Source organism: Pseudopipra pipra, chromosome 8 (genome assembly GCF_036250125.1).
Source record: "Pseudopipra pipra isolate bDixPip1 chromosome 8, bDixPip1.hap1, whole genome shotgun sequence".
Taxonomy (NCBI): Eukaryota; Metazoa; Chordata; class Aves; order Passeriformes; family Pipridae; genus Pseudopipra; species Pseudopipra pipra.
Genome location: NC_087556.1, coordinates 36,003,560 through 36,031,341, shown reverse-complemented (window position 1 = coordinate 36,031,341; position 27,782 = coordinate 36,003,560). Strand labels below are relative to the sequence as shown.

At 43.6% G+C, this 27,782-nt stretch overlaps 2 protein-coding genes across 3 annotated transcripts in view; one reads left to right on the top strand and one right to left on the bottom strand.

Annotated features, from left to right (window-relative positions):
* INPP5F (inositol polyphosphate-5-phosphatase F) overlaps positions 1-27,782 on the top strand; it is a 278,232-nt gene that overhangs the window by 139,491 nt on the left and 110,959 nt on the right. The window lies entirely within an intron of this gene.
* On the bottom strand, positions 637-17,669 carry RGS10 (regulator of G protein signaling 10). 2 transcript variants are annotated; one of them, XM_064663648.1, is made up of 5 exons: positions 17,579-17,669; positions 11,788-11,906; positions 10,311-10,397; positions 4,617-4,760; positions 637-1,048 (listed from the first exon to the last, which is right to left on the bottom strand). In XM_064663648.1, the coding sequence occupies exons 1-5, from the start codon at positions 17,625-17,627 to the stop codon at positions 902-904; spliced, it is 546 nt and encodes a 181-aa protein (XP_064519718.1). In that variant the 5' UTR covers positions 17,628-17,669; the 3' UTR covers positions 637-901. The 2 variants fall into 2 exon arrangements, with proteins under 2 accessions (XP_064519718.1, XP_064519719.1); XM_064663649.1 differs by lacking the exon at positions 17,579-17,669 and adding an exon at positions 16,573-16,702.

Sequence of the window (27,782 nt, the reverse complement as noted above, 5' to 3'; positions counted from 1 at the left end):
TTGCCAAAGTGCTCTTGCTGCAAAGAGCAGGATTGTCCTGGAGACCTGGGAGAGACCAGATGCTTCCCAGCACTGATGTTCCACTGACATGCAGGACATGCCCCAGGGAAGGTTTGCTGGAATCAATGTGCCCTAGTGGGATATTTACTGTCACGTTTCCTAATGGCAGTCAGAAGTTCTGCAGAGACTCTGTCTATTTTAGGGCTTCTGTTCCCAAGGGAATAAAGATTATTCCACCTTCTGAAGAAAGTGATTGTCTACTGCCAAAAAAAGGAAAAAAAAAAGGAAAAAAAAAGGGGGAAAATTAGGAAATACAGAAATTAAAATCGTGACTAGAGAAGTATTTTGATTGAACAATGAAGGCAAAGCTAAACAGGTATCACCATGAAGAAAAGGTACATAGGAAGGGATTGGATTCTACTGAACTTAAATATGAAAGATGCTGTCCCTTGGTGATTGGATTTGCTATGAATGACTCATCCACAAAGTAATGTGAAATGCACTCCTCAGTAGCTTCTCCCAGCAGTTCAGGGTGTAAAAGCTAGTCACAAATAAAAATTGCAAGGCAAAAATAAAACAACAACCACCCTGTCTCCCACTTCTCATCATCATTGGTGACAAAAGAAAACACAAGAATTGAAAGCATTTTAACCTGTGAAATATGGATGGCAAGTCATGCTCTGGAGGAACACCTCAGCCTTTTATCCAGGAAACAGTCTTTCCATGGGTGCTTGGTTAATAGCTATCATGCAAAAACAATTAGTCATTCAAGCAATTAAGAAGGTAAATCTCCTAAAAAGGTTTGGAGCTTTCCAAGCCCTAAATGCAACTGCTCTAACCCTAGACTGTTCCTGAGTGTAATTCCTTTACTGTGTTGCCTCTCCTGAAGAGACCCGTTGTATCACGTGTTGTAAATTCTTGATGCTCTTTTGGCTGCAGTCTGAGCCTCTGGTGAATTCTCCTCTTGCTCCTCACACTTCTGATGGTTTAGGAATATGTCTGACTTCAGGAAGCGGCTGTAGCTGTCGTATTTCATGAGGTTGAATATCTGGTAAGAGAGGGGGAAAAAGAACACAAAACCAATGACCTAAGGAAAAGGAGATTTTTAAATGAGAAGGACAGCATCAGTTCTAGGGTACTTTTGTTCTGCCAGTGCTAAAGCACCCCTAAAAAAGCAACACAGTGAAAATACACACTTCCAAGTCTCCAAGGGGCTGCACGTAGCAAACAATGTTGTAGGTTCCACAGTCACTGTTTGGCAATAACACCCATGTTTGTTTAAGAATCAGATTATGTTTTTCACAGTAGCCAGCTTTGCAAACCTGATGCTGAAGGTGGGAGTTCCCATGCCATGGTCACTCTGTAGGATGGTCAGAAGCACAGGTGAGAACAAGCAGGACAGTGCCTGGTGCCCTCCTGAGGCAGCTTTAGCCCTGCAGAGCTCCCAGGAGTGAAACCCAGCAAGGGTGTCCTCCTGGGAGGGGGTCTGGAAGATATTCAGAGGGACAAAGCAGAGCTGAAGAGAGAGAGGGGCCTTTTATGCACCTTTCTGGCTGCAATTCCTCTTGAATATTACAGAACTACTCATTATATATATGGATACTTGCAGAAAGCCTCTAAATAATTTACACAAATACAGAAACTTTAAACTGAACCTAGACTGAAACAACTGGTTTGACTGAGGTTTCTTAAACTTATGCCAGTATTCCCATCCTTTTTAGACTGCTGCATCAAGATTGGTCTCAGGCCAGCTCAGAAATGTTGCAGGTACCTTCCACAAAGAGCTGATCCGTAGTTTACCAGATAAAATGTGGTTTTAAATTGGCAATGGATTAAAGTGGTGCCTTTATGCTTTACACTAGGCCAAGAGCTGCCCCTCTTCTCATGGCCAGCATGGAAGCATGAAGTCAGCACCAAGTACAGCTCTTCTCTCCCAGGGCTTGAGTTCAGGCTCGTCCCTCAGCATTGCTTCTGCTCCTCTATTTGTATCCACCACAGACAAAAAAAGCTACAGCTCTTTTGGAGTTTTCTGAAAACAGAAAGGCTTGGGAGAGGAGTCTGGAAACTGTTCAGGTGTCAAGGTCAGGACTATATATTTAAGCTGGTCTTGCAACAGAGTGGAAGAAAAAAAAGTTAACCTCAGGACTGTAACTGAGGCAAAACCAAAGCCAACATCACCCTCAGCCTATTATTTCACTGGAGCCTCTCTGAGTCACATTTCAGGACTGATTACATTTTATGGTACTCAGAGTAACTTAATTTCCAAGACAAATTTCTGGATTCTGACCTGCATGTGTGGCTAATCCATGTCTGGATAACTTCAGCTTTACCTTTACAGTCTCCCTTCTAATTGAGAGCACAACCAGGTAAGACAACTGTTTGCTAGGAGGAAGAAAACAGCCTTAAACTGCTTTTTCATTCCACATCCTCGAGGAACCTGGACAGATAAAGGCAAACATCCAAAACTTGACTGTTCTTGTCTGTGTGTTTGCTGAAATAGCTCCCTTACAAGTAAATTACATGGTGGATTTTACCAACCACTGTTTATTTGCATATTTAAATATTTAAGTTCGTGTTTAGAGCTGTGGAAATACTGTTATGTAAGCTACATATTGGAATATGGACAATCCCAAAGCACCCACTCCATGCAGACCCTAATCAATGCAGACCCTAATCAATGCAGACCCTAATCAATGCAGTTAAACAAAGCCAAGCCAAATTATACCTCCAGGCATTGGCCAACTACAATGTAATTAAATTTATCCAAGCAGCTCGAGGGAAAAAATAGTAAGGAAGACCTTGCCTGTTAAAACATCATGTCAGTGTTAAGAACTTAGGCTTCTCTTGTTCCTGGTATCACTTAAAGCATCTGCCAGAGAGACAGAGCACTGTAAGATCAACATCTTCTGCAGCCTGGTCAGCCAAGTGTACAGAACTGGCAGATTTTATGATCATGTGCAAAAGCAGAGCCCTCTTTTGCCCTTCCCCTCCTCTCATTGCCTTTGTGCAGCAGCAACATTCACCCTTCAAGTATTTTTAAACACAGATGTCTATGAACCACTCTGTCACCACTTCAGTCAGCACCAACAACTGCCCCCAAGCCATTTGTTTAAGGCCACCCTGTGAGCACAAACCCACAGCCCACCAGTGGCACCAGTCAAACCAGCAGGTCTCTGGAGAACCCAAGTGCTGGTTCCCAGCAGTGCTGCAGACCAGGCTGGGGCTTCCCAGCTCTGCCTTTTTACACTTCAGACACACAGCACCAGCAGTAGTTAAGAATGTTCTTTAGAGAACAAATTACACCACTCTTCATAACTTTATAAGGATTGAAAACTAGAGAAGACCATAACTCTTCTGAACTATTATCTAACAGCAGTAAACAGTAGCTTCGAGCAGTGGAATCCTGCAATGACCCATAAACGTTCTGCATTTGTTTGTAAAAGTTCCCAGACTGTCTTCCCACACTAGTGGGATTCCTCTACCATTGGTCCAGCACGTTTCCAGTTCAGGTATCACTAATCCTTGGCTGCCCATGTGCGTGTCATTTGTAAAACTGCAGAATATTCTAACTCCAGTAGTCTCTCCAGCTTCCCTCTCATAATCACCCACCCTGAACTGCAGTGCTTAGATTTACCAGAACATTTCTTTTTCCCTTCCCCCCCCAGCCAGAAGTTTTTCCATGAAAAACTCCGCTTCCTCACATGGAAATTGAGTTTCAGACATTTCCACTGCTAATGACTTGGAACCTGCTTGAAAGACAGCAGAGCCTTTGCTCCTCAGACTCCTTCAACTGACCCAGCCAGTCCCAACTAATGTGTTCAATACCTGACTGAAATGGGTTGAAAACACTATTTAAATCAGTGTGCTGCTTCTCCACAAAAGGAAAGAGCCAAATGGAAAATGCAGGTAGTCCTGAGGATGGTACAGGATTTAAAAATAGTACTGCAAGTGCTGGAAAGCTGCAGATAAGAATGACTCACTTCATAACTTCAGCTTTAAAATCAGCTAAATATCAAGGAAATTTACCACCCAAAGACATGCCTGCAAAATATCACCTAATTTCTACCAGACCTCCCAAGTTCTTTGGGAAAAGGCAAAGCAGATACCGACTTCTCCAAGCTACAGAAGAGGAGGCTTTTCAGAAAATTGTGTTATGTTCATATCAATATAAATACCAAAACAAAGCAAAATGAAGAATCTTGAGCTCTCAAGGAAACCAGTGGCAACTGTGGAAACAAACACCAGCAGTGACTCAGCACAAGTGAACACACAGGAAAACCAAGGCACTGAGTTACTCAGCGGGGGGAGCCTCAAACTACCCACACAGGAACCCGGGAGAAAACTTCACCCAGTTTTCCAGGAATGTCCTGAGCTGGAATTAGAATGGCTGCATGGAGTGTCTTAATTAACTGGCCTCAGGTAGGTGGGGCCCAAAACCTGTGGTACCTCAGGGCAGCTGCATTTGACAACATCAGCACGGAACCAACCCAGCTCTGTAGCAGGGGAGCAGCAGGCAGGTTCCCAACCTTCCTACCATAACTTGGGCTCAGAAAGCAGAGTGCATTAAAAACAGGCAAAAACTGATGAAACTGTGTTATAGGACAAAATAACTTTACCTGGTCCTGCAGCTTCTGAAACATGAGAGGGTGAGGTGTCTCTAAGATGGTCTCGCTCAAACGGGACTGCCCTTCAACGTTGACCTGGGAGGAAGCTTTACTGGACAGGAAAGTCATGTAAATCTCTTTAGCTTTTTCTTGCATCTGCAAAAGGACATATTTATTGAAAGCATTATTTGCTGTGTAGATAACCTCTGTATTGGTTAATGTGTTGTTGGAGACAGATCTAGGTCACTTCTTGAGGTCCACATCCTAAAACTGAAACACGTTCTGAATTAAAAAAAAAAAAAAAAAAGGTAACAAAACACATAGATCAGCTTATCTGTGTGTGTTCATCTGTATTGGAAAAAAAACATCTCTGCAGGCAAACATCTATACTGACATCAGTGGAAGCACTTTGGTTACAGCAAGATGTGGTGTTTGAGTATCCAGTGTAGAACTGCTCAGCACCATCAGCTAGGCCTTGTCTTCACTACTTAGAAGACTATTTTTACTAACAGATCATCAGTATGTGCAAGGAACCCAAAGGAAAAACACTGTGGGAACTTACTGCAAGGCAAGCCTAGGCAAAGGTAGTGTATAATCTGTGCCACTGTTAGATAACTTGTCATACTGCAGGCTTTGTCTTAACTACCACCTCAGAGCAGCTCACCTACCACACTGACTACATGAGCAAAGAAAACACCAACAGCTTGACTGAATGGTAAAGATAAGGCTCCCAATAGCCTCTGAAAGCTGGTAAATAAGGGTAGGTGTGACTTGCACAAAGCTGTTTGTTGGTGTTTGCCCTGATTTCAGAGTTCTTCCCTTGGCAAACCAGTAACAGCAATAACATCTTGACCCAACCAGCACCTTTAAACTTCAGAGCAGTGAGTGAGTGGTCACAATCCTCTGAATGCAAGCTCCTCCTTGACCAGAGGGTTGGACGAGAAAAAGCCAGAGGGGTAGAAAGAGCCAAGCCAGGCAAGAGCCTGCTACAATCCAAATTCCATGCACTGAAAAGAGGAGCTGTGTGATCCTGAGCCCGGGGTGCTCCTCAGTGTTCCCCACAGCACCTCTGAGGAGTAGCCACAACCCCACACCAGCTAAAGGGCTGTGTCTTTGATGGGAAGGGGGTTTGAAGAAGGAAGCATTTAAACCCTTGCCCATGAAGGAGCCACGGAATTTCTTTCATGTCTTACAGCTGAGATACATTTGCATTTGGGGATAATTAGAACAAAGGCTGCATGTGTTTGAGAATTCAGGAGGCCTAAAGAGTTAACTCTCTCACTGCTGAAGGGGACACACATTTTCCAGTATTTTTAAAACAGGTTATTCATCTGATGGGTAGAACATTACATGTCAGGTGCATTAGGTCCCAATGAACTGTTTTTAACAATTTCTAATCTTTCCAGTTTCACAGATCAGGGAGGACTGGGTCAGCCACATCTGTTCTACATGAGCAGTTAGTCCCATTAATCAGAAGTGTGACTGCTTTAACTGGCAAAATTAATGCCCTAATGCAGACACAGCAAAGCTGCCTGAGCCATTATTGCAAGAGCAAATGATTGCACTGCCTAAATAAGTTTGAACCTGCTGTCAAAATTCCAACAACATTTGAGAGAATGGTAAGGGACTGAGAAAAAAACTGCCCTCCTACTGAGTCAATGGAAAAGAGGAAATAAAGGGAGAGGAAAAGAAGCACACACACCCAGGGAAAAGCTGCAGTATCTGCTCAAAAGTTATCTGCTCTGCTCAAACTGCCAGGCTGTCCTTAGCTGCTGGCTATTCAAGGCAGATGCAGCTCCACAGCAGCCACAGCACAAGGTGCTGCTTGCCCAGGGACTCAGGAGCAAGCTGGGCACTGGAGAGAAAGAGCAGAGAAAGGCTGGAGAGGAAACACAAAACTAGAAGTGACTGTGAGGAAGTTTAAAGAGCGAGCAGGGGAACCAGAGGACTGCGTGGGAGGCTGGTGAAACAGGGAGGCTCTCTGGATTTTGTGGGGAAGAATAACAAAGAAAGGAAGTGAAAGAGCTGTGGCAGGGAGAGGGGGCCGTTGGAGAGGCACGGGGGACCTGGCTTTATAGCAATGGGAAAATATGGAAATGCAGAGCTGAACCTTACGGGCTCAGCTGCAAACAGAAGTGCTGTGCCACGTCTGTGCTGCAGCAGCAGAGCATCAGTGTAACTACAACTTATGATTTGTTTTTCAAAGAGAAAGTACAGCTAAAGCTGCCAGTGTGTTTATGCACATCCCAAAGGTGATATGGGGAGAGCCAGGTTCAGCTGGAGGAGACAGGGTTGGCCCCCTTCAGTTAGGGGCATTCCTTGTTCTGCATCAGCCTGAAGCTGATGCCCCAGCACAGGGGACTCTGCTCTGGAACTGAAAGTACTCTTAAACTGGGATCTTGTTCACAGGTGGTTGTTAAAGGATTTTTGGCACTTCTCACTCCCATCTGTGTGCTCTCCCCAGCATCCGTGCCAAATTCCCATTTGGAGCACAAAGTTCTGTCTGCAGCAATCCCCCTCACTATTTCAAGTGGATACAATATTATTTCCCACTTCCTTTCCTAAGGTCAAACTCAGCTCTCAAGCATGAGTGTGGTTCCCAAATGAGGTGGATGGAAGCCCCAGATGCTCATCAGAGCAGGCTCCAGCAGACAGCAGCTGTGCAGCATTACCCAGTCCTGCTAAACCCTTGCTACATTCCATGTGGGAAGAGACAGAGGGAACTCCTGAATATGTAACTTTGTTCCGAAATCGTCCTCTACAAAACTTCCACGTGGATATTTTGGTGGGCTTTAGCAATAGCTGAAAATATTCCCTGTTGCTGGAAGCATTTATTGCAATCTGTAATTTATTTTAAAAGCTCAGCTGCAAGAGCAGAAACATTGAAACCCCAGGAAGCAGCACAAATGACATGCTGTTTGTTTCATTAACAGTCCCAAATGCAACAACTTATGACTAACTCCAATAAAATACTTAAAGTTAAATGTTTTTCACTGATCCCCACCACTCCCATCTCAATTATTAAATATGTGCCCTATGATGAGGAACATATGGGTGGCAGAAGAGCTCACTGCTACAAGTGGACTTGACCTAATTCCTGCCAGTGCTGCCTCTGGTCCCATGATCCAAAGGGATCTGGCTGCAGATCCTGGCTGCACACAGGCTCTCAGTCAAGAGGAAGGGCACAGAGAAGATGTATCTGCACAACATCTTATAAGATCTGCCTGTGTTGGCCTGACCTAAGTCAGCTCCTGGCAGAACCCCCGTGACTGTGGTGAGAGTAACAAACTTATTAAGCTGTGAGGAAAGGCCCAGGATATTTCCTTAGAATGGCACTAATGCTGCTAGTTTGCTACCAAAGCAAAGCAGGAGCAGAGTGAGCCTGCATCTACCTGCCAGGACCAGAAAGAATACAAGGAAAGGACAGAACAGTCACTGAGCCAACCAACCATCCCACTGGAATAGCAGCCCATGCAGAACCAAACCCTGCTCCAGGCTGGCACAGAAGGGGTAACAATGAGCACCCCTGGAACAGTGGTACCTTTGTGCAAGTGTAAACTGACCAAGAAAAACCCTACACCAGAACTCTCATGTCAAGTAATGAAAAGTTTGTCTTATACTTTAAAAAAGGGGAGAAAAACCCCATTCATAGAATCATGGACTGGTTTAGGTTTGAAAGGACATTAAAGGTCATTTAGTTTCAACCCCCTGCAGGGACAGGGGACACCTTTCACTCGATGAGGCTGCTCAGAGTTCCATCCAGCAATGGCTTTGAGTGTTTCCAAGGACAGGGCAGCAGCCACCTCTCTGGGCAACACCTTCCAGTGTCTCACCACCCTCACAGTAAAGAATTTCTTCCTTCTGTCTAATCTAACCCTGCCCTCTACCAGTTTAAAGCCATTTCCCCTTGTCCTGTCACTCCAGGCCCTTGTCCTGAGTCCCTCTCCAGCTCTCTTGGAGCCCCTTCAGTCACTAGAAGGGGCTCTCAGGCCTCCCTGGAGCTTGTTGCAGGCTGAACAACCCCAGCTCTCAGTCAGATTCCACAGCAGAGAAGCTCCAGCCCTCTGAGCATCCTCGTGGCCTCCTCTGGACCCCCTCCAGTCTGGGTTACCTGATACCAGCTTCATCTGGCCAAAGGTCTAAGGGGCTTTGAGTTAGTTTCTGTGGTAAACCAGTTTTAAGGAGAAACAGGTTATAAAACAGGTAAAAATTTGTTCTTAGGATACTTTGCTCACAGTAGATAGACACAAACTGATTTCTAGAAGAGTCGCTTTCAGAAGACAAATTCAGGCTTCATGCTATCATAAACACTGGAAATATTTCTATTTTTAGTGCTTTTCCCAGCTTTGTCAATTATCTAAACAAAGGCATCCACAAGCAGTAGCTATAAAAACTCGCTGTAAGTCCGTGTCATTCTAAAGCACATTTATTCCAGCCAGTTAAAACAGTTTGGGCAGCACTGTGTAATGATTGGTACTGAATAATTAATCCAAACAGAACCTACTTCAGTCTCTGTCCATTCATTTGGCAATTCATTCAAGGATTCACTAAGCTCTTATCTCTGTACATCACTTTACCGTTTCCTGGCATGTGCAATCCTAAAATAGCTAAAAATATAGAAATTATTTAGCAAGGGAAAATACAATTATTATCCCACTGCAAGGCATGGGACCTTACAGAAAAGTGGACTGACCAGTTGTTCTTTTCTGAAGACCATCTGCATTTGTGAACCTTTAATGAGGGAGGGAAGCAGCTGAAACAGCACTGAATGTTACAAAGTGCTCAGTCAAACCCAACATTTTCCTCTTCTTGGAAAATATATTATTTTTTTGGGGGGGGGGGGGGGATTTATCAACACCAAAAAATATTCACAACTAATTTGAAACTTCTCAAGAAAATAACAGAACTAACAAATAAAAAAGAAACCAGTCACAAAACACTTCTTCAGAAACAACAAAACATGATAAATATTTTAGGCCTGACTTTATAGGCTTCAGAGTCTAAATGTGAAAGTGGATCCTGTATTTCTGATGGGTCTAAATGCAAACCAAGGTCTAAGCAGTGGAAAAAAACTTACTGGAGGTGGCTGCTGAAAAAATTTCCAATAGAGTGTTTGCTACTAGAAAGATACAGCTTTCATGAAAATGAAAATTGTCTGCAGGTATGTACTGATTTGGATAATATATTTAAATGAAAAAAAAAAGTTTAAACAGGCCCTCACTTTTATTTGTTTTGTAACTTGTAATTCCATAAGGCAAAATGTTACATTTTGATACTGTGAAATATTTTTGTTTGTGCTGTGTGTTATTTTTATGTTTCACTAAAGAATTACAGTGGTGTTTGTTGCCATGTAATAGCTGCTATGCTTTAAAAATGTCCTGAATGAAATGTCTCTATGTTTGCAAGCAAGATGATGCAACATCATTAATGAATCATTGAATTAATAAACCTTTTACTATTCCCAAGCAATTACTAAAAGTTCAGAGGTTTCCAAACATGGGAAACTTGACAATTTCAGCATTTTGTTTTGATTTGACATAGAACCAGCTTTGTTTCCAAACAATTCCACCACGATGGTTTTAGTGCAATTTCTTCAAACACATTTCTTTGCATTCACACAGAGCACGTTACACAACAGGAATGTTTCAGCTCCAGCTCTGCTGAGTAAACTTTGTTGACAACTAAAATTTTATTCAGGAAACATACCTGTTTTTTTCCCTGTGTTTTCTTGAATTCTTCACATGCTAGCCAGAACAAAACATTTTCTTCACTAAATTCCTTCTTTAAAAACTCCTAGAAAAGAGAAAAACAAACACACAAATGTTAGAATTCAATTCCTCAGCTGTTTTTCTCTCTCCCTACTGTAGCTATTAAAAGTAGAAGCTGCCTACAGAGAATTTTACCATGAGTTTACATAACCCAGTGTAACAGAACCACTGCACTAGTGCATCTGCACATACCAACACACAGAGGAACAGCACATATTCTGCATTTTGGAAGCACATTCCAGGAGGATGATGGGCTCCATTTAATCTCAGAGCACATCAGTAACTAACAGGAGTAGTTTCTTCAGCCTCCCTTAAATAACTCCAGCACTTTAACAGCCACTACTCAAAGGGAAATCCAAAAATATATGAGCTCATTAGCTGGTGAGTATAATGAACTATTTTAATGAGAGTCACAGATCACCTGAGATTCTCATTTGGTATCTTTCTGCTTTTTCTAATGGGTAAAACCTCTACAAATAAAAGTGTTTCTAAATATGATTGTCAGTGGCAATAAATTCACTTCAGTAAACTAAAGCAGAAGATGTATCTGCATTCTCTGCAGTGTTTAACACAGCACATCGCTCCAAAAGTGAGGCATGCTTTAAAAGGGGAAAAATGAGCATTAAATTTATTTATGAAACATAATGGCTGAAACATTTATAGCTCCAAGATCATCAGTTTTCTCTTTCAAGTGTTAGAAAATAGAGATCAAGCAGTGCCAAGAATTAAACAGCACCAAGATTGCTTTTTTCTTTTTAAGAATTCAGAATCAGTGTTTTGTAATTCTAGTTTACATCACTTGTTAAACCAGTCTGCCAGGACTCCATATTAGCCCAGAGCATTTTATCAGTAGCATAATGGGTAGTTCCTATTCTTACATGTAATAAGGCAAGAAACCTTGAAAAACCAACTCACCACCCTCACCTAATTAAACCTCAAGCCACTCTGAGCTGCACAAGCCCACACTTGGCAGTAAAGTGACAGGGGATGCTTTTCAGTGCAGCTGCTAAACACAGATTAAGAGTGGTCAGGCTCAGAGACTGTCAGTGGTAAATTTGCTTAATGGATGAGAATGAAGAGCCCAGCTGAGCCCTCAGTGATAAATAGCACTTGGCAGGAGGGAGCAGTGGCTCAAGGACTGCGGTTTATCCGACAGTGACTTGTCAGGAGCAGACAGCTCCCATGAGGAAGATGCAGCCAGGAGTGCTGCAGTGCCTGGCAGGAGGGAGCTGTGGTGGCAGCGGGCAAAAGGCGCTGCCCCAGGAGCTCAGCTCCAAATGTGCCACCTCTGCTCAGGGCACAGACCCAAAGGAGCCACATCTCTGTGCTCACAGCCTGGCACAGCTGCACCCTGCCTCGTGCAGCTTTAAATGCTGACTCTGTTCTGCAGAAATACCCATAGCTGATATAGCCACCCTAAAGCGTTTCACTCCCTCGGGGTCCTCGAGGAGGTTCTCCAGCGACGTGGCCCATTTTGAGGTTCCTTTCAGGGTTTGGTGGCTGCTGCTTGGGTGACCCTCGCTGTCATTTATCTCTGGAAAAAGAAAAAAAAAATCGAAAGAAACACCACCTTCTTTAGAAATGGCACAAATGGCAGTCACACGTGGATGTCTCCCACATTCCCCCTGCACCCTGGGATTACAGCTGCTCTCTTTAAAGGAAACACCATAAAACTGAAGACAAACACACACACACACACACATATACTTGAATTCTGCTTTGCCTGTGAGGAGGCAAAAATTCCTTACAGTCAGATAATTCATGAGCACTGTCACTGTTCTACAGGAGGTCAAGCACCTTCTGCCTGTGGAACACAATGACCACAGCCTGTGTCATAAAAGGATCATTTGGTCTTTTTCTGACACTGTCTACAGCATGGGCTCCTATAAAGCAATTCCTGGTCAGCCAAACATGTGAAATTTACTTTTAAGAAAAGAACCATCACTGGAGGCTGGAGGTCGGGTAAAAGCAAAGAGAGAAAGAAAAATAATGCTTTGTTCAGCAGGAGAACCAGTCCAAGATGTTAACCCAGCCTAACTGGGAGGAAAGACAGCTGGCAGAAGAGCCTCACTGAAGCTGAGTCAACCTGGTTTGGGGCAAGGGGCTGGGTTTTCTCTTTGTTTCCAAGTCCACTGAAATTCTCCTTTTATAAGGTGCACTGGGCTGTGTCCACATCTGCTCTGCCAGCTGCCTTCTCACAGGCAGGAGAGATGGCACACAGGTTGTATTTTCCCTATCCCAGGGACAAGTGCATTGCATTCAAGGCTGGTGATGAAAAAAAAAGAATTTTTTGCTGTCTACCCTTTGGAAAACCTATTACTTGGAGGGACTCCAAGGATTTGCTCATCTGAAAAACTCTAAAACAGATATAAAGTGCTTGGCCTTCTCTCCTCTCACACACAGAATGCCCTGGAAAGGCAGGAGGGTAGGGCAAGGGAAGTCAGGATAAGAGCTCCATTTCAGGTCACTACACACTGGAGAGGGGCACAAAACCCTTCCTGTAACCAATACAGCCTCTATTTATTTTAATAACTCCTTCATTCCACTCTACCAACTTTTTGGAAATATGGATCATAGTAACTTCTGCTTAAGCTCTGTTAAAAAACCCTTCTTCCACCACAAAACTAAACCTCAGGAAGTATCTCAAAAAACTATCTGTGCAGAGCTGTGCTATCAGATGCCCTTTTCAGCTGGTAACTGGAATAAATGCTAAGGTTAAAGCCCTGCACAACACTGGCACGACAGCAAAGCCTCCGGGGTTTGAGTTGGTAGGGACCTGTGAAGTCTCTGTTTTCCTAAAAGTGACATGGAGCACTGTTCTAAATGAATGAGCATCCCTTCTCCTGTGATAGGAGTGGGGTTTTTACATGAGAGGCACAGTCTGTGAGCTAAAGGCCAGCAGTCACAGCCAGGGGATTGCCCCCAGGCCACTCCTGCAGCCAGCACAGCCAGTTAAAGCTGCCTGGGTTTGCCCACCCCCCCTTGTGCAAAAGGATGTGGTTCTTGATTATCACTTGCAAAATTTATTTTAGCAGCCTGACTCAAAGTATCTGGGCTCCTAATCTCAGTCAAATCTGTGAGATTTAAGTGGGAATAGCCAAGTACGTTGGACCAGAACACAACAACCTCTGAGGAGCTTCAACCTCCTGTTACAGTCGTGTTCACCTGCAAGCAGAAGGGCAGCTCTGTGTGTGCAGCTGCTCGTGGCCTGAAGAACCAGGCCATTCCCTTATTTAATACATGATTTAGAACAGAACACATGGAAATGAGATTTTATTTCTAGTGTTTCTGTTCCAGCCAAACCTTCGGTGGACATTAATGATTATTTTGAAAAGCACGTATTTCAACAAGCCAGCGCACCAAAGGGCACACCCAGGGCCTTGAGAACCTAAAAAATATAAATTCTGGTGAGCAAAGACCAGAATAAGTGCTCCATATACCCAGGATACACTGATCTCCTTCTCCTCAGCTGCTTTCACTGGTCCCTCATTTTACTGCTGGCTATTCTGTGTCCTCCCTGATCATCATCCTCACTTCCAGCCTACCCAGCACAAGCCAGCTCTATTCCCTACGTTTACATTCCCCTCCTGCTCCTCCTTGTCAACATCCAAACTCTTCTCTCACTTATGTTCCTGCTCCCCTTCTCCCTGCCTTCTCCTCCTACAGCATTAATAGAAAAAACATTTGGTTTTGAAGGGAAGACCTACACAGCTTCTTCCCAGTGTCCACTCTGCTGTGCCTTGTGCAGGACTGTTATTCCACTTGTTTCCTCACTTCACAAGCTCCCCACAGCCCAGAAGGTCCTGTGGTACCAAGATGAGGCTTTTCTGCCCATTGCAACCCTTCTATTCACCCCTTGCCTCACTCATTGAAGCTGGGAGCTCCCAGAGCAGAGGCTGAGGGGTGTCTCAGGTGTTGGGCAGCTCTGCTGCAACCCCAGCCCAGCCCAGGCTCAGCCCACACCAAGGCAGGGGACACCAGGCAGACCCTCAAACCCCCTGCACACAACAAACACAAGGGGCAGAGAACAGCCTTAGGTACTGCAGCACCACCCTTGTCCTGAGCAGACCCCCAAAACCACAGAAACTGCCCCCCAGCAGCCAGCTGAGGACATCACCTGGCTGGTACCACCCTGCCAGCGGTGGCACAGCTGTGGCACAGCTGGCAGGGGCCAAAGCTGGGACAGGGAAAGTGCCAACAGCTCTGGAGGGCTCAGGTCTGTGTGCTGGGCATGGCACTGCTCAAAGTCTCCCTCTGGGCTGAGCACCATCAATCCCATGTTCAGTGTCCCTCTGCAGCCATAAAACATTAACATTCTCCTTCAGTACAAACATAAATGATACATGACAGTAAGAAACACCCTGAAATTTTATGAGGACATTAAAACTGCTGGGTATTTTTATTATACCCCGTTAAATACGCCATCACCAACATATATTCTAAAACAAAAGTGACCCAACCTCACCCCCAGTTAGGATCGTAACTTCCCACGCCATGTGCTGGTTTCATTCAGCAGATTTGAAGTGTGATTTCTAGATTTCTTTAAAGAGTTTAAAAGACAGGAAAGAAGTTTTCCCCACAAATGACTCCAGAAGCTGATCCCCAAATCCACCTCCCACAACACATTACTAAATTACCTTAAAAATTATACTTCCACTGAAGTACAAATTAATGAGTCTGAAATGATTTCTTTGAAAAGGCAAGACACCAATAAGTGTAGCTACATGAATGATTCTCCTGAAACCTATTTAACTCTGTTTGGCATCTATAAAGATAACTTTCTCCTTTTAAAAATCCTCTAGTGACAAAGTTAGGTAATATATGCTTGGAAATAACAAGCTTGATCCCAATGTTTAACAACATATATACATTTGTAAGGTCATTTAAATGAGGAAGGCAGACATCTGCTGATACTGAAAACGGGGAGATAATTTTGTGCATCTAAAAGGCTATTACAAAATGGCAGTCCTTCCACCAGTATTTCTGTAAAAGTAACACACAGGATGCAAAATAGATAATAAATACACTAACTACATTTCTTACATTGCAATATGCTAGTTGTATTTCATAGCACAGCTTGCTGTCTTTTACTGGGGTTAGAAACCAAGAGGCAGAGAAAGCCAGCAAAGCACACACACGGCAGGGCCCAGTTGTAAGAGTTTTCTGCTGAAACAAACTTTCCACCGAGTTGAAAATGTGCTTCAGAGACACAACTGCTCTCATGATGTGCAGGGAGCAGCCAGCACAGCAACTGACTGAGCGCTTGTTTTAACATCACCCAACTTCAGAGGACTCCATGCTAAGAGAACAAACAGGCAGCTACATTAGCTGGAGCATTATTGCAAGGGAGACTCTTATAGAAGCTGCCTTCCCATCACACAATAGCCCTGCAGCACCAGACTGCGGATAAAGGCTCTTTGTGTGAGAACGGTAAGTGCAGCACTAATAATGCTGTAATTATCAGCTGAAGAGTGCTATCAAAAATGGCAAATGTTTGCATTCTCCAATCAGGAACTTGGACTGAAACCACAGAAAGCGTCAATAACATCCACATAGACAACTTTGCAGGTCAAAACTCGCAGTTTTGGGCCTTGTTTTTGACCGGAAAAAAATAAAATAAGTGGAAAGCCGTCAACTGTGAGTGACTCAGACCCAGCTAATTGAGTTAGACATGCTGATCGCCCTGCCTTCCAGGAGCACTGCAACGGTTTCCCAAGCTGCTGCCACTCTCCAGCTGTTGATATCATGGCCCATATCAAGCAGCACAGACTCACACCCTTCACGGAATCCCACGGAGCACGTCCCTTCCTAAACGCCAGTTCCACCCCTCTCTTTCCCACACACACCTTTTGCAAACTCCCTGGCAAATAAATGTCACACAAACAGTCAAAATGACAAAAGCATTACATAAACAGAATGTTCCTTATTCTGTATTCAAGCATTAACGTAAAACAAGAAAAGCCATCTCAATTTCTTCTCGAAGAACTTCCGACCGCACTTGCCCTTATTCACCTGGATCACAAAGCTGCGAGCCATGAACCTTTATCATTACTTTAAAAGTACTCTGAATACCTTGTCTTTTCCTATGCTCAGCAGAAAGCCTATCCAGCAACAATCCCCAGTCCAGAATTAATAAATCCAAGGCATGAAACAGTGGCAAACTTCATAAGTAAGCAGCTGAAAGGGGGAAATTCCCTTACTTTCCATGCATCCAAGCATCACCAGATGAATCCTCGCATAGCAATTTTTTCCAAGCAGAAGCTGAGTTATAGACCTTTTCCTTACAGCAGAGCTGCCCTTCACATGTCTTGGTTGTTCAGAGCATGAGCCTCAACATCCTCTTTTGACTGTCTCTAGCAACAGATGGCTCCTGGATTCCACTTTTAACTATAAGGAAGGAAGCTAAAGGGACGTTCCGCTTTTGTAGCATCTCTGGAAGCGTTCACCAGACAGATATCCTTGAAAAAAACAACCAAAGAACCCAAAAAAAACCCCCAACCCAAATCAAGTCTAGACAAACACCGCATCTGGCTTTTCTTAGAAAGATTGCAACTTCTTCCTGCACATAATAAACAGTAGCACTATTTTCTAGGATTCGGAGATTGCTACTTTTACCCCAGTTGTTTCAGCACCGACTGATACCAGACATCACCGCCTCGGAATGGACAGACTCACAGCAGCGCGGGCAGAGAGCACAGACACGGCACAGCGCCCGTCTGCACAGGGAACTGGGAAGTCCTCGGTAACTTCCATTCCAGCTTCAGACGCTCCCTCCAAAGGCGAACTCTTCAAAGTCGATTCACAGCCTGATCAACCGCGCTCTGAAGCTCTGGGCTGTTACCTCGCCCCAGTAAGAGCAGCCCGCAGGAGTCGGGCACTGAGAAGCGGCTGATGAGGCAGGAGCCCGAGCAGAGCGCAGTTCCCTGTTCCGCGGGGAGCGCCGCTCCCTTCCCGCACGGTCCCGGCACGGTCCCGGCACGGTCCCGGCAGGTCCCCCCGCGCATCCCGGGGAGCGGCACCGCCGCCCCCCAGCCGGACCCTCCGCGGGGCAGCTCCGGCTCCGTCCGCAGCTCCCGGGGCCGGGGGGAGCGGTGCGGCCCGAGGACCGCCCGAGGACCGCCCGGGAGCCCCTCGCTCCCCCGCGGCGGCGCCGGAGCCCCGCAGCCCTCCCGGCCCCGGCGGTCCCCGCCGCCCCGGCCCCGTTACCTGAGGGCGGCCGCTTCCTGCTGAGCCGGCTCACGGCCCGGTTGAACATCCCGGGCGCCGCTCGGGCCGCGCTGCCCGAGCCCCGGGGCGGCCGCGCCTCCCCCGCCCCGCCCGCCCCGCTCCGCTCCCGCCCGCACGGGGCGGCCCCGCCGCACCCGCACCTGCCCCGCCGGGAACGGCGCTTCCCACGTTATCCCGGGCACAGGCACCGCCAAAGGCAACGGGGCGATATCGGGGGTCACCCCCTCGCCGGTGGAGAGCGGTGCCTTCCCCTTCCCCTTGGGGCCCCCGCTGTCCCAGCCATCCCCACTGTCACCCCTTTTCCAAACAACGCTGTTAAGTCAGTTCGCCCAGATCCTTCTCATCCCTCCCTGCTCCTTCCTCCTCCCGGCTCAAGCCTCCTGCTCCTCCGTGGACTCCCGGCCAGCCTTGAGCCATCAGTCACCCTCGTGTCTTTGCCGAGCATGAGCAGGTGCAAGAAACAAAAACCTCCCCCAGCACGGTCACCTTCATAAAACCGTGTGTTTTCTTACCAAAATAGACATGCCAAGCTTTTTGTGCTGGGCTGACTCATTTGCTCTTCCAAGACTTGGAAGAAGAATTCTTTCCTAACAGAAAAGAACAATTACAATTTTAACAAAGGTATTTTCGCTTTCAGAAATATCTTTTTTTTACCAAAATATTTGATCGAAAATCCAGCATGTGATAAGTTTGTGTAATCCTGACAATGCTGTAAGCCATCAGACAATTAACTCAGGAAGCACAAGACAACAGTAGTAGAAGGCAATGGGAGTGTTTAAATCCCACTGGAAGCATCACTGATACACAAAAAGCAACAGAAACCACTGTTAGCAGACAAGTCAACACTTGTGTTTTATTTCCACCTAAGCCAAATCCCAGCCTGAACACACAGTAATGCATTGCTAACTAGCTCCATTCACAGAGGGAACTTGGATGGGCTCCCCATCCCACTGAAATGTATGGATATTTTCCACTTACATGCACAAGGCCAAGATCTCATTCCTGGGAATTGGTGACACCAGAAGACTCACACAAGAATCAGTTGCATCTGTGCTTCCAAAACAAACAGCAGCACAATACCTTCCAGCTGAAGGGATTTGGCCTGAGCATCCCTGGACTTCTGCCTTCAGCACCAGGCCAAAAGCTGCGTTAGCTGGTAAAGATTTCTTGGCTTTTGGTGTGGATTTAAAAAAAAAAAAAAAAAAGAAGAAGAAAAAAAAAAGAAGTTTGCTGCTTTGCCGAGGGAACAGCACAACAGCTGCACATGGCATTTCCAAGCAGATGTGTGAGGCAGGCACAATATTGGGAATACAGCTGGAAATTCCGTGCAAGCACCAAAGAGCACAGGGTAACACCACGGCAGCAGCAGGGCCCAGGTGAGGCACACGGACAGGCACACGTGACAGGGATGCACAGGGGGGGCAGTTCTGGGAGAAGACAGCTTGGGCATGAACTCCCAAAGGTTTTTTTAGTCCCATCTACCAGTGCCAGGTATTTCAGGCAGTACATTCACACCCAAGCAGTACAGACACCACCAGATTTTATTTTTGTTTTTTAAGAACCAGGTCACAGATCCCCAAGTTTCTATTTTAAGTGTTAAGAACTAGTACTCCCAGGACAACTACCTCATCTTCAAGCCAGAGTATTGACAACAGGTAACTGGAGCAGTTTTAAAACTCAACATCATGGATTTGGAGTACTTAAGGAATATGAATGCTTGGAGGCCAGCAATTGTGCCCATGGTCCATGTGCTGGTGCCTCCAAGAAGCCACAGGGAGCCCAGCTCTCTGTCCATTCATTCATGGGAAACCTGACCCCCAGTTTGCCACAAATTAACCTGTGGAAGCACACACTTTCTGTTCCTTTCCTCCTCTAGACACAAAACTTTGTTTCCAAGATTCTTGTTTCCACCCCTTTTCCTTGAAAATGAGCACATTTGGGCCACTCCTGCAGCCAGGGCTCCAAGGTGGGCACACCAGTGCCTGCTCCAGCAGGGTCCTGTTCCTGATGCTGTTCCGTGGCTTCTGCTCTCATGTTCAACACTCAGTGCTTTATCAGACAGAAGGACATGAGGGAATTTTCCTTCCAGATGAATATGGTGGAGACATCCAAATACAGTTCCTTTGCTGGGGATTTTTCCACCTTCTTCCACAAATAACCTGCAATACCCACATATAACCACGTGCAATTTATGACTTCATTCATTCTGTGCCAGTGTCCACATGCCACTTCTAAACATTTTTACACCTTGCATGAATTTTTACCATCTTTCCCTTAACTTCACAGGGCAAAGCTTCCCTTAAAAATGAACCAATAAATGTGTGTCATTACCTTTGGCTGCAGCCAGGCCAGGCCATACAGAACAGATGATGATGTTCTCTGAGTACTTACCAAGTCATTGCACTTACACCTGTGTACCATTAAAAATTAAATGTGTGTTAAAACAGTCAAGTTCCCTCAAAACTGAACAGGAAAACTTTTGCAAGCCTTCCATGCCCTGCTTCATTCCATACATCTGGGATAAAGTCCAGTGGATTTCCCACTGCCATTGGCAGGAACAGGTGTGTGTGGGGGGGAATGAGAACGTGCAAGACACCCAAAAAGGCAGAAACATGCTTGACAATGTGATTTCAGACAAAGATTCTATTTTAAAGTTTGACTTGTATTCTGAAGAATAATTTAGCTCAAATTTAAATAGCTGGATTTGAAAAGAAATGGCAAGAGTTGTACTTAGCTGTTGCCACTGCAAAAAAATCTATCCTGGAACATATTGAACTATGAATAACTCCACAGAAAATTCATAAAATGCACAGCTCATTTCAATGCCTAATTGCAACTGAAAGACTCAAAACTAATCAACAGAATTATGAGAAACACAACTCATGGTTTAAAGCTCTGGTTTCATTTGCACCAACATAATGCAACTGGTTTCAGGGGAGGTGGTACTTATTTACATGGAAATTGGAGATGTTAACAATGAGGAGAGGCCTTCAAAGCAGGAAAACTCTCATTTCTCTGAAAAAAAAAAACCAAACCAAAACCAACCAACCAACCAACCAAAACCAGAAAAAAAAACAACAAAAAAACTCCCAGCTCTTTAAAATCTGATTTTAGACTGGCAAAGTTTATTTCCCTATTATACTGCAGGTGTTAACAGAAACAGTAGAAAATAAGACTAGATGCTGCACTGCAAACTGCATTCTGGCCAGAGAATGAGGCATTTTAATCCATGTGTGCATAAAAATCACGGACTGTCCATAGTACCATCAGGTTCAATAAAACCAGGTTTCAAACTTCACCAACTTTCATCTTGATCACCTTGATGTTCTTGATGGGGTGGCAAATACAAAAGTTTTTCCTTCCAAATCAGGCAATGCTGAAATGCACACAGTACCATGAGCCTTTAGGGACTGCAATTTATGCTTTTTAACCTAAATATTTCAGCAGACATGTTTTGACAGTTTAACCACAGAGAAATGAGTGACGTGCTGCTACAACACACTGGTGTGGTTAAACCTACTTGTGTTGGAGAAAGCAACGTGACTTTATGTTGTTAAGATCCAGGGTAGTTTTTTTCAGTTCAAAGCCAAGGCTCACTTTTTAGTTTTATTAACCTTAAACAAGGCAAGGCATCTTTAGTTTCAAACCAAGTTTCACAAGTCTCAGCTAAATGCAGTTCCTGGCTGAAGATTCAGAGATACCAGAGTAAAAGAGCAGATAATAAAACACGTTTTTCATCTCTTAATAAGATACACACGCAACAAATCTAAACATAACCTTCCTGAAAGGTACACAGCATAAAACAGCCTTGAAGAGAATTCTGGTACAAAAATTGCATTCTATTTCTGGCTTGCCCAAATAAATCAGAGGAATTTGTCCAGCACTCCTCACTTTGAACTCAGAGAAAGCTCTGACTCACTCCTTTGTAATACTTTCTAGTACAAGGAGGTTCACAGGGTCAACTTTTATCCCTAATCTTGTGGAACATTCCTCAGTACCTCCAGCTCCACAGCTTTATGCACGCCAAAATACAGACTGCAGAACTCTGGCAGCAACATTTAACCATGCAGAAACTGAATTACAGGCTAAAGAACTCCAGTGGTGCTCCCACCTTACATCAGCTACACCTATACCTCTTCACAGACTGCACTCAGAAAAAAACAAGACTAAGTGTTCCAAAGCTTGACACTTTAAGTGTGTGATTTTTCTTTATCAAAAACAGTTTTATGATCTTGGCATCTGACAGTGAAAAAGTAAAAATGTTTCATTAGTTTAGTATGAAATGTATATTTGAGCCTGATAAAATCCTTACTGCTAAATCAGTCTTCTTGAGTTTCTTCAACTTTGTTCTATAAAGAAGAAAGAATTACAGTGAAGGAATTTTATTATCCTTTTATATGGGAAATGTAAATTTTTTTTACCCACAAGATTTAAAACCAGCTTTCAGAAGATAAAGCAGTACCATGAATTAAATCTTGAGATGCAGAAATACCGTTTTCAATTGCCAATTTTACAGCAATAAAAAACTTGATAACAAAATATTCATATATTGAACTAGACATGAATTATGAAATTGTTATTAAAAACCTTAAAAGCATTCTAAGTCCCTCTAGACTACACACAGGTAGGACTGACTAGGAGGTACAGTGAAGAAAACCCAGTTTTTGTGAATTATGTTCAGTCTGGGATGAACCTGGAGATACAAAAAAAAAAGAACAGTACTTAACACATGCTTTCAACACCCATCTGTAAATATTACACCAAGTAGAGACCACAGAAATCAAAGATTTTTGTAGTAGAGGGGAATATTAAAAATTATATGAGGTCAGTGTGTTTCTGCTAAGAACCAGAGGCAAATGTAACAGACTGTGCATGAAAAGCAAGTACAACTCTGTTGACTAGAAACACACATAATTAAAGTGAGAAACACAGCAAAACAGACAGGGTATGGAAAATGAGAGAGACATGGTCATAACACCTCACAATTCAAGTATCCATGTGCATTTTCTACAATGAAAATCATGATGAGGGAATGCCCGTTTCTACAGCCTCAGTAAAATCAGATTTGGACACATTTGGATACTTCTGAGGAGACAGCATCGTGCCTTCCTTCAGAGGCTCCAGAAATCAAATATCCTCCAGTAAGATTTTGCTGTAGAAGCATTTCACTGAAATGTCAATTTTCTAAGTCATGCAGCTTGTCACTAGACACTATGACCCTGTAAAATGAATTTAAAGCATAGCACCACATACCTTGCCAAATTTCCATGTATACATCAGGCAGGACAGGCTCTGCATTGTTTCTTGAAAGCCCACAAAACAAAAGGATGATGGAAGGAACGCTCTCAGAATTCCATGTGAACACAGCACCACCTTGTCTACTCGCCTTAAATCCTCTCCAAAAGGTAAAATATATTCAGTAATATCTGTTGGTCCTCTGATCTCAGGTATTGACCATTTTAAAACATATTAGCAATACATAGGAACAGCTGTTGCTCTTCCAGAACAAGGTCTTGCTATATCCATACTGCAAGTTTAGTGATTTACTCCCTTCTGAAAGTGTCCATTAAAAGTGATATGAGAGATGATTTTGGACCTTCATATCCTTGTTCCATAGAATACAAAAAGCCAAGTAGGAGGCAAGATTCACCTAGGAACAGTCCCAGAAACAGCCACACTTTATTTTTCTTAGTCTGAAATCAGCCATGTCTTTAGATAATTGTCACAAACACAACAGAATTTTCTCCTACAAAACCACACCATGTACCCGTAAATGAAAGAAGCCCCAATTCACAGCAAGAGTTCAGAAAATACTGCACCTCAGCTTTCTCTGAGCATTTGCAATTATACAGACCAGATTTATTCTCTACAGCACACAAGAGGAGCGAGGAATAAACGTTTCCAGCACTTGACTGTACAGCAGGGATCTGGGACAGCAGCTCCAAGCTGTTGATTCCAAGCTGTATCTCCCTGTGCTTTCAGGTGAGGGTAAAACTCAATTAGAAATGGTTCCACAAACACATATTGCAAAATTAAACAGTTCTTTTAATAACTAAGAGGGTGATTTTCCCCACAGTCAGTACCTGAGTTGGAAGATTTGAACCAAGCAATAAATTATAGCAATTGGTCTTTCCCATCATGCTGGACAACCATTAAAGGAAACAAATCATTAATGGAGTGAAAAAGATCTGCCTCACTGAAAGGACCAAAAAAACCACAAAGAGTATTTTTTCGTGGAACAGCAGCCCAGTAATAACTCCTCATTTATTAAGGTCAAAGAACTAGCAACCCAAATGGAGGATGGCAGCTTTTCATCATCCCCTGTAACATTTATTCTTCTACACAGTTGGCTCCAGTAAGTCATTTTCCATCCAGCAAATGTGAGCATTATCCAGTTTCATGTGGTAGACTCAGGATTCTTATCCAATTCCTACCCACCCCTGTTCCAGAAGTTGTAAAGAATGGGAAGATGTTCAACAAGCAGCTGTGCATATCTGAAACTACTTCAGTTATCCAAGCAGAACTGTCAATGCAGACACAACAGAATGCCAAGCTAAGAGGTCTACATTAAGTAAAGGTCTATAAATTCAAATGCTTAACTCAATTTGCTCCTTAAAGTTTCTTTGTTTAGTCACCTTGGGTGTTCAATGTGCATCTGTTTTCTCAGAGAATGGCCACAGGGTATGTGGTTTCTACTTCTGTAATTTTAAAGCCACATTCTTTTAAGCAAGCAGATTAAGCAGGTTCGTGTCTGAATGGCCAGGACACTTTGGGTACTGCTGTGGTATCTGTGTAAGCCTGTCATGAACTTCAATGTGTTTGACAATCTGACTTGGCACCAGCACCACACCCGGGGCTGGCACATGTACCACCTCCCCTCAGCATCATCCCCTTTCCTCCTCCTCCTCCTCTCCCTGCCAGCAGCTGGGAAAGACAGTTGCTGAGGATCTGGGATCAGTGGGAAGCTGGGTTCACCAAGGAATGGGGACTGAGCCCTTGTTTCAGAAGGTAAATATTCAAATGCTATCACCCATCAGCACAGCAAAGTCAGCTTACACTGAATTCCCAACACAAGCCCGTTGTTTTTCTTCTGAACAAAACAATGCTGTCTGTGCAACTGTGATGCCTCACTGACAGCTTCAACACTGAGAGAAGGTAAAGCCAGGTTTCTTCCCACTGCACTTCAGGAATACTTTAAGAACCAGTAAGATTCAGATCAGCTTTAATCAAAGCATGAGGAGCTGTGTATTTAAGCAAGAATAACTTGTATTCAAATAATCATTACTGATGTCAAATTAAAGTTTTGAGTCATTACCCTTTAAATGTCAGTGAGCAGAGCATGTCATTCACATCCATGGTCTAGATGAGCACACAGCCTCAGACATGACAGAATCAGTGTTCACTCATCAACATGAAGTCCTGTTTCTTTTCCAAGTAAAATATCCAGTAAACACTTCAGCATTTACTTTGATTTGAAATTACAGTAAAGGGGGGGGGGATGTTTTTCAGGTGATACTGAAAAGCACAACAATTTTTAATTTTTTTTTTTAAACCATCAACTAGATTCACAAAAGTTGCTGAAATGAAACACAACAAAGACCTTCCCAGCAGCTACTGCCTTGCAGTTGCCTTTTTATGAGCAGAAACTTCATTACATAGTGAAATCCTTAAACCAGTGTTGGACAGGCACCACACACAATCAGAACAAATGAATTCTCACTCATTTTCAAAAGAACAGCTTCCTTTTGCTATTACAGCAGCAATCCAGACCCCAGACTGCACCTATATATGAAGATTCACGCTGGAACAAGGCAGTTCTTCACAAACCCCATCAATTTTTTGGAAGGATACTGAACAAAAGATTGCCTGTATCTTGCAAAGTAAGAACAGTGCAACAAAATCTTTTATTGCTGACCAGGAAACAGTTTCATGTGAGTAAAACAAACACTTGTGCCCTTGTTCAAAAACAGTCAGATAATTAAGAAGTATCAGACACTAATCATGTCCATACAGTTTAAGTCTGCTTCCTTGTGTACAAACACAAGAAAAACAAATCACTATTTTTTTCTGCAAAACTAAGCCTTATATTCACCGTGAGACTTTTTTGAGTGAAATGAAGGCAATGGTTCTGGTACAGTGAATAGCTTCTCATGAAGTTATCTTAGCAAGGAAGAAGGTTCTGCAGGAAGAGTATGCCTGGACACTGTTAAAAAATATACACAAGGAGGCAGGACTGATGAGAAGCTACAGGTAACCTTAGATTCACAGCCTTACTACTGCAACTCTGCAAAATACAAAACGTTTTTATAGGAAAAGTTTTAAATAAAACAGCTTTTACATGATTGCAAGTGCATAGTTTACAAGTTCAGCCTTGTCTGCCTGTTGTCAGTTTTACAGCAAAGAGGGACAATGCTTTGACAGATGACAATACAGGATAAGCCCTTTATCATGTTTCACTTTTATTGAACACCTTCTGCAAACGCAGATTACAACCCTGGGTTAGGCTGCACGCATCAACTTAAGCCATAAGAAATCAATACTTTTTGAAATCCAAATCCTAGAGGTGAGGGTTAGGTAGTGGTTGATTTCTGCAGTTAGAGAAATTACAACAGTGTTAAGTGTCACTCATAAAAGCAGTATGGTGCAAGAGGCTCTTTGGTGCCAAAAAATCGTCAGTGATGCATTTATGAATGCTACTGAGTAGAAAGCAATCTAATTTACAACTCTTCCTCGCAGTGCTATAGAAACATTAAAGGACTCTGGAGACTCCCCTACCTTGAACATCTGCGAAGAAATATCACCATTACAGAAAAGCTGTATAAAAATCAATGACAAAAGACTGAAATCAGAAGGTATATCCTATCTTTCATCCTGAAATACAGGTCAGGTACGGCCCAGCTCTACAGCAGGCATATTAAATAATCAGATTTAAAGTGATCTACACATTGAGACCTGAAAGATCACTGCCTTAATCTCACACCCAGTTATATGGGCATTTAAGTGGCAATGTACTTGCATCATCTAAATCTTCAGTAAGAACATACTGCTTATATACCAGCATGCATCCAGAGCACAGTCTATGTCAAACACCTACAGTTATGTAGAAACCCCAGATTTCAAGTGAAGTCTAAGAAACCCTAAAGTAACTCGCAATTTATACCTCTACTGACTCGTGATTTTTTTCAAACAGCTGAGTGTAACAAAAACACAGACTTACTGGTGAGGTTTTTTCCCAAACTACAATGTATAGGCCGATCCTCGCGTAGATATTCACATATGTACAAAATTCATAGAAAAACAAGAGTCCTGTAGACAAGCTCCCTATCTTGAGTGGAGAACCACTGGGTACAGCAGAAAGGAGAGCCAGAGATAAAGGGTTGATTCTGTCCCCACGAGCACTCGTGGTTCCACACTCCCTTCAGTCATTATTGCAAGCACGAGGTGCTCAGAGCCACAGGGACCTCTGGGCACAGCTGAGCCGACTGACTGAGCTGCTCTGCCAATATATCTCACCTTCTACCCCATCTAAAAGTCAAGGAACTACTTCACATGTCAACAGGAGAGGAGGAGAAGCCCCCTCGTGTGATTTGCTACAGCAATCAGGGTAGTTGTTTGCACAGCCTGGCTGGGTTTGACATCACTGCAAGTCTCCGTTTCAAAACAGACTATTCTAACTCACACCACCTGCATGGTAAGAAACAGAAAAGGTAAAATGTACAGCTCCTCAGACACTCACTTAGAAACTATCATCTCTAAATTCATCAAACTTCCTGTTTCTTTTAAAATGCAAGTTTGCTTCACTGAACTATCACTGCAAATCCTACTCACCCTGTTCCAAGGGTGCTGCCTCGGCGTGTTCCAGAACACAGCTGAGACATTTGCACCCTCTAGCTGTCGTGGGGAGGACACAGTACTTATCTCTAACTTACATTCATTTTCAACTTCAAATTTATTGAGGCAGTTTGTATCAATGTATCCATAAAATAATTCAGAAATAACCCAAGTATACCATTGAAACATCTTCATGATTTATCCATTTACACACTCAGTACACAAACAACCCAGCCTCTGTACAGGTTCATCACATGCAAACCACCCAGAAAGACAAAAACTTTAATTAAAAATAAGTCACAACTCAGTGTACTGTTTCAACTGCATCTCCGTTTACCAAATGGCACATTGA